General features: G+C 49.9%; 3 protein-coding genes across 3 annotated transcripts; 1 reads left to right on the top strand and 2 right to left on the bottom strand.

The window, feature by feature from the left end:
• Positions 1-468: 468 nt before the first annotated feature.
• Positions 469-1,123, top strand: F5J12DRAFT_764208 (uncharacterized protein; the record flags this gene model as incomplete). The annotated part of the gene is made up of 4 exons (XM_051742166.1): positions 469-762; positions 812-885; positions 937-1,022; positions 1,077-1,123. Exons 1-4 carry the CDS (start codon positions 652-654, stop codon positions 1,121-1,123), a joined length of 318 nt encoding a protein of 105 aa, XP_051603026.1. The 5' UTR covers positions 469-651.
• Positions 1,124-1,130: 7 nt separating this feature from the next.
• On the bottom strand, positions 1,131-2,628 carry F5J12DRAFT_764204 (ribonuclease H-like domain-containing protein). The gene is made up of 7 exons (XM_051742165.1): positions 2,319-2,628; positions 2,172-2,265; positions 2,002-2,122; positions 1,702-1,945; positions 1,528-1,651; positions 1,246-1,476; positions 1,131-1,174 (listed from the first exon to the last, which is right to left on the bottom strand). Exons 1-6 carry the CDS (start codon positions 2,542-2,544, stop codon positions 1,362-1,364), a joined length of 924 nt encoding a protein of 307 aa, XP_051603025.1. The 5' UTR covers positions 2,545-2,628; the 3' UTR covers positions 1,131-1,174; positions 1,246-1,361.
• Positions 2,629-3,979: 1,351 nt separating this feature from the next.
• On the bottom strand, positions 3,980-6,100 carry F5J12DRAFT_715615 (cytochrome P450; the record flags this gene model as incomplete). Its single annotated transcript, XM_051740966.1, has 12 exons — positions 3,980-4,058; positions 4,105-4,377; positions 4,427-4,451; positions 4,505-4,561; positions 4,614-4,803; positions 4,856-4,869; positions 4,925-5,029; positions 5,081-5,200; positions 5,255-5,406; positions 5,460-5,648; positions 5,711-5,846; positions 5,899-6,100. The coding sequence occupies 12 exons, from the start codon at positions 6,098-6,100 to the stop codon at positions 3,980-3,982; spliced, it is 1,542 nt and encodes a 513-aa protein (XP_051603024.1).
• Positions 6,101-6,547: the final 447 nt, after the last annotated feature.

The following is a 6,547-nucleotide window of genomic DNA, read 5'->3' as shown; positions in this document are numbered from 1 at the left end:
CCAGTGACTTCTTCTGCCCCTGTCTCAATGCTGTTGACATTAAATGTTCTGCCATAGTTGCTCTAAAAGAGTTATCATCTGATCATAAAGCATGTCTAGTCAAACATGCAATTCAACAGGTGAGATTGCAACTTACATCCCTACATATCTGTATAATTTCAGCTCATACATCATGTTCAATCTCCTGAACTTCTTGGTGATGCTCTTGTACTTCAGGGTGAGACTGGTTGAACATGGCAATTTTGTTGAAGCTAATCACCCCTATAATTAACTGACTCAGGTGCAATGCTAGTATGATTACATAGACACGTTGGGGCATACACCTTTCTCCTATTTCTGATAAGAACTGTGTTAGCTACGGGCTTCAAGTCTTGGATTCAAGTTGTCGCACGAACACGTGGTTGGACCCCTCGTAGGCAACTTCCCTATCAGAAGGTGTGACGAGGAGCAGTGTTCTGGGAGTAGTGGGTGCCACTAGAGTGCGTCAGGGGAAAGTATGATATCATCGGCCATGCTGCGCCACGCTCTGTGGAACTCATAGCTTTTCACTCATGCCAGGCGCACAGGAAGACTATAAACCCCCAGGGTTTGGCACCCTGCTGAACCAATAGAATCCAACCAGGTATACCTCTTAATTTCAGCGCAATAGGCATGTGGTTCAAGGAAGATTCAGCGGAAGCAGCTGCGCACAAGCCAACCAGCGGGGGTGGCCACACAGCTAAGCTCTCTCACGAGCTCATCGCCGCCGCTGCGTCGTACAAAGTATGGGACAACACGATAGACGGCGTTCGGTTGACCACATCCATCACAGGCAGCAAAGGCCTACGAGCACCATGCTGCAAAGAACAGTAAACCAGTCAACCATCAGAAGGCAGTCGAGCTCTTGTACGCTGTTGGATACCTAAATCCTGCTCCTCCCTAATCTATAGCATGCAGGGCAGCTCTGACCGGCGGGTTCATTGATCGTATTGCCAAGACAAAAGGAATGGACGAGCTTGACAAACAGCGTGCTAAACACGAAGGTTAGCTACTGTTTCTTTCGTTCCTCCGACGCATGTGCTCAGTCAGCTGTGAAGCACACAAACGTGCTCAGGAAGCTCTGGCTCGGCATGGAGAGTTTTGAGAGTCCAGGGGCCATTATATTAGTGATGCTCCCGACACCGCTCACTTGCGCCTGTAGCAATAGCAAAGAAATATCATGTTAGGTATCACCAACTGAGGATGTTTGATCCTACTGTAAATCACATGAATGTAGAATGCCCGGTGGCCCTTCACAACCGCCGTGGACAAGAACTGGTTATTTCCGGAAGGATTTTCCCGCTGACTGTGAGTCTGATTGTATGAATGCGACGCGCCAAACATTACAATATGCCAACGCTGTGTAGACAGAGATCTTTGGCGACGATGGTTCGGTCTTTATCTCTACCTCTGCCATTGCCAAACGCAGCGACAGAAGACTCCTGCCCCTCATCAATCCTGGATTCATTTATTGGGACCCTCAAGTTCAGGAACGCCTTGCTCACGTACCATTTCACGGGATGTGCAGATTTCTCCAACAGGACCTTCACTGTCGTCCACGAGAATCGTACCATTGAAGGGAAGCCGAATGTTGGGTGGAGTGTATCCTTCATCCATTCTTGTGTCTTCGGATCTAAGGCATGGATGTAAGCATGCGATCCAGATAAACATATACCAATCAACCTGACGGATAGCCGCTTCCAAAATTTCTGCTGAATACTTTCTCATCGGCTGCCATGTTCTGAGGTTCTTCGAATGTCCATGATTCTATGCATGCATCTCTGGTCACTTTTGCAGCAACACTGGCTGCGCCTACAATCTTGAATTTCGAATCCGCTTTCTGGGTGACAGTGAACTGGATTTCCGGGAATAACGAAGACAAGTAGGCCTCGTAGGTCGTGGTCGTTCCTAAAGCATCAACATACACCTACATAATGTGAGACCTAGTCGAAAGTCACATGTAGAATGGTGAGTGGCGTGCACCTCTGAGAGTTGTATGCCCCGCTGGAGCACTTCACGGATGAGTAGAATTGTCGCATCTTGTGATTGCTTGTTCAAATTGGTCGGAGGAGCCTTTAACATACCACTGGATATTGCCTGGGGGCTAGGAGTTGCTGATTAACTTGCTGTAGGAGAGTGAGGAAAACCTGTACCTAATTACGCGCACTGACCAACCCAGATTCTCCGGGTCGGAGTTAAGCACGCCCAATAGTTCTGTTCTCTTTGACGGAGTCAAGGTCTTGGAGTCTGTAAAAGGATCGGAGTTGCAGCCGGGAAAGCTCTAAGTGACGTTTGCTCACCGGCAAACCCAAGTTTGTCCAGCTCCGGCTTCCATGCAAGTGGACAGTAAGCAACACCATAAACGAGGGGTCCGAGAACGGGACCTCGACCTGCTTCGTCTACACCCAGGATGTATGGACCAGGCGCAGTAGGTGTAAGTCCATGATGAGTGTATGATTCCGTGAGCGGAACTGATCTTCCTGGAGCTGAAGGAACGTCTGCTATGGCTTGCTCGGCTAGGAACATTGCTGGTGTAGCACACGTGCAACGATCTGGTTTTCGAGCTGGTATGTGCGACTGGAATGATTCTGCAACGCGTCGCGTGGAGCGCGTTATTGACACGTATTTGGTCAACTGGGAGGATTCCTGTGTGTTTCACCCTTTTTAGACTTATGTAGACCATAGGTTCCCAAGAGCTCAATCGCCCGAAGACACCATATAGAGGACCCCATGCGCTGGGTTTCACTTGCTATGTATGGCGACCTTCCAAATGGTACGTACCCATGGGTAGTGATGTTCTTCTGAAACCCGTGATCGGAGCGGCAGGCCGCTGCTTTCACTTGCTATGTGTGGCGGTCTTCGATTGGTATGTACCCATAGGCAGTGTTCTGATGCTCTCCGTGATCGAGGCGGCGGGGCCGCTCCACCCATGTTGGACTTCCTGCCTCACTTTTCCACGCCACTCCGGCCTTTCGAAGATCTTGCAGATGGATCGCACTCGCTCAGACCTTCTGCCTCCAAAGAGTGCTGAGGACGAGATGTTCTGTGGTCCCCATGACACGCAAGGTGCGGATATTTTTCCCACGGCTGGACCACGCTGTGCTCACCATCGCTATGTCTCAGTACTCCCACGATTGACTGTCCCTGCAACATCATCTGAGAGTTCCCCTTGACCCCTGGAGCAGCGGGAACCATAACTGCGGTGAATTTCGGCGGTGCAACTGGACAGATCGCGAATGCCCCAGGTACATTTCCTTCCATGCATTTCTCGAGGCTTTGTGTGGCTACGCCTGGTAAGATGCCGCGCGCGTTTTCGTCCTTGAGAGATCTTTGTCATTATCGCGATTTGACTCTTGATCTTATTCTCAACTCCCACGTCACTGATCGCTTGTTTCTAAGGAATTTGGCAGGCCGTTTAACACAGGAAATCAGTGTAGCACTGGTTTGCTCGCCCCACTGTTCCTGGCATTTTTTTCGTGCAGATACTGTTATATGCGTGCTCCTGGTAAGAGTGTTGTCTCGAACTACTTAAATTTATAAGCTACCAACGCTGATCGGGAGTTGCGTTCTAAGTTCTAAGCCCTGAAAGCGAGTAAAGGAACTTGAAGTTCACTGTCCGGCAACCGTGGCTAGACAATCTTCCGCAAAACACTTTCCTGAGAATGATATTTTCCCGGTAATACGCGGAGAGGCAGCGACCCAGGGTGTATTTTGTCTGGCTTCAAATAAGCGGCATAATTTCTGAGCGGTACGGTAGTGCGCAGAGGACTATCAAAAACATATTGAGCTCGTCGAGATCGTCAGAAGTCATCACAGTCAGAAGCTACAGGGTGGTGTTTACACTACATACAAACAACAGGATTACTACAACCCCTGACCCGGCAGCAGGTAGCCAACGAGGACCAGGCAATGGCATATTGAAAGCGGGTGAGATAACTTGATAGGAAAGAATCCAAGGGTTTCAGAACATCTGCGTCAGTCTTTCAGCAGTAAGTCCGGAAAACCTCGGGACGAAGTTACATTGGAAGTCGTAAGGACGACTAGAGAACCCAGAACGTTAGATGTTTGCGGTTGTGAGGCCAGGACACATACGTGGTGACACCAGCAACCCACTTGGGGTTGACGGGGAGTTCGTTACCTTGCTCGTCCTTGCATTTCGTAATGTTGAATGTTGCTAAAATGGAGACCATAGCTGACCAGACCGATGCGTCTGCGATATACTTCCCAGCGCATATCCTACGCCCAGCTCCAAACGCGTAGTTTACATTATCGTCGTTAAGCTCGCCGCTAGCTGTGAAGAAACGCTCGGGACAGAACTCTTCTGGACTCAGATACTTGGCTTCGTTACGTGTCATGGCCCTGAAGAGTGTCAAGCAAATCGCGGTTTGTCAGCTGGGAAGGGACCTACCATGTATTCGTAATTATCGTTGCACCTGGCCAAAGTTTAGCCGGTGGAGAATCAACGATCTGTTTGCTGGCAACACACCTTGCGGGATGAAGTAGCCGTTGTACACGTCGGCGTTTGTGGTTGCGTGCGGGACACCTGGTTTGTTGGCAAGTTAGTGATGTTGCAGCGCCGGACTGGAGCGACTTACCCAGCGGTGCGGTGGGGAACCACCTGAGAGTCTCCCGGTAAACAGCTTCCACGTAGGGCAGGGAAGCCCGGTCTTCAAAATCGGGGAGCCGATCAGTACCCAAAACCGAGTTTAGCTCAGCTTGAGCGCGTTGCTGCACTTCAGGGTAGAGCACCATAGCCAAGATGAATACCAACAAGGTTGACGCAGTCTGTCCGGAATGATTCAGAGGCATTCCACCAAATCGAGACCAAGCGACTTACCGTCTCCGAGCCAGCTGACAGATATTAACGTACTTAGGAAGGGGACATAGGAGAATGATAGTGTCTCACCAGCAAAGGCTGTCACTGATGATTCTCTGACTGCCTGGGAGTACTTTTCATCATCCGTCGAAACTCGTCTCAAAGAGTCAGTAACCATAGATGGGATCGCAGTTCCTGCGTCCTAGGATAGTTCACTGCCACGAACATATGAAAAAGCGATGATACTTGCCATGCTCTTCTCCACATATTGGAAAGGTGCGTCAACCATGTCGCCAGCATACTTCTGAGAACGCAAGGCTGTTCGCTTGAAGGAGGCTCCCGGAAGCCAAGAGGGGACGTAACGCACTAGAGGTAGTTCTCAGGCAAAATAATACTGCCAGCGAGGGGAAAGGAATTTACCGAAGGGGAACAAACCCAAAAACGCTGCAACCTCGGGCCGGATGGACTCTATAGCCAGATCCACGGCTCTCTCGACAATTGAAATGATCGGGTCATCTCGAGGTGCAGGCTCGTAGCCGTATACAATCGACATGATAACAGACGCAGAATATCTGTGCAGCGACTCTATTAAGTTTCAAGGCTGTGAAATTGTGCGTCGACAAACGTTTTGAAATGCGCGGGGAAATCAACTGGAGCCTCGAGTAAATTCACCAGCAACTCCCGCGCTTTACGTATTTGCATCGGTCGGTAGCTAAGGGCTGCTTCGGCACGAAATGCCTGGTGGAACAAGCGGCGGTGAAGTCGCCATCTGTTGCTGTAGGGTATCATGACCGTGTTGAAAGACCATCCAAAGCTTTTTATGTTATTAGTGTCTGTTGCAGTCTCAGAGCAGGGTTTACACGAGGAACAACTCACAAATCATTGGTCATCCGGATAATTTCGGGACGATCAGAATAATTGCTGGAACGTCGCTCGAGGAGCTCCCTTGCCAGCTCCTCTGAGTTGATTATGATGATCTCTTGGTTTAGTATACGAGAGTAGACCAATTCACCTGGTAGGGGAAGATCAGGGGATACCTACGACGAAAGCTTGGTGGAAGGTACCGTAGGTTTTCCCCCACTCTGTGTATGAAACCCATGGTGCACCCGGATTTATCCCCAAAATGTTACCCACTATTGGGAGCGGTTTAGGACCAGGGGGGAATGGAGTATGCTTTCTCCGAGTTGGCCAACAGCTTGCTATCCCACATGCGAGGAGGGACACCAAGGCAAGTGCAGACAAGCCAAAATCCGTTGAGGTGACCATGGGGAGGGTGGAGAAGACCTGTGAAGAAGTGATGGGTACCTCGGTAGAGCACGCTTATTACCGCCATCTTATAGGTTCAGCTCAATCTCCTCCGCGGCTGTATTCTTCGCAAATGGGAATGTGATTGAGGATAACATAATCGGTTAGCGGAGTGGCGAGCTATGTCATTGATTGTTGATCTGTTCATTTAGTGAGGGACACGAGGCCCGGAGGGTGTCTGCCTCGAGGTGTCGCCCACAGAAACTTACATATGTACATCGTTATTCTCATGTCCCTAGTTGGTAATGCCAGCTTTTGAGGCCCGGCTAAATACAACAACCAAATCAGGAAGGGACCTATGTTCGCTGACAAATCCGGGGCTTGCCGACCACACATTCGTACCTTCAGCGCCGTCGTTTGACGGTGACGTTGACCACTCCACCTACGGTTGGTTTCTATCCTTGCCAC

Source organism: Pisolithus orientalis, assembly GCF_024613125.1.
Source record: "Pisolithus orientalis strain OTSU chromosome Unknown F5J12scaffold_5, whole genome shotgun sequence".
In the NCBI taxonomy this organism is placed as follows: Eukaryota; Fungi; Basidiomycota; class Agaricomycetes; order Boletales; family Pisolithaceae; genus Pisolithus; species Pisolithus orientalis.
Note: the sequence above shows the minus strand (reverse complement) of the source record. Positions and strands in the feature narration are given on the sequence as shown.

Excerpts from the sequence above, each read along its gene's own strand:
- F5J12DRAFT_764204 (XM_051742165.1), bottom strand. The coding sequence starts at position 2,544 with ATGTTCCTAGCCGAGCAAGCCATAGCAGACGTTCCTTCAGCTCCAGGA. Across the intron at positions 2,123-2,171 it reads TGGTCAGTGCGCGTAATTAG|CCCCCAGGCAATATCCAGTG; the intron begins GTACAGGTTTTC and ends AGCAACTCCTAG. Across the intron at positions 1,477-1,527 it reads TCTGCACATCCCGTGAAATG|GATTGATGAGGGGCAGGAGT; the intron begins GTACGTGAGCAA and ends AAATGAATCCAG.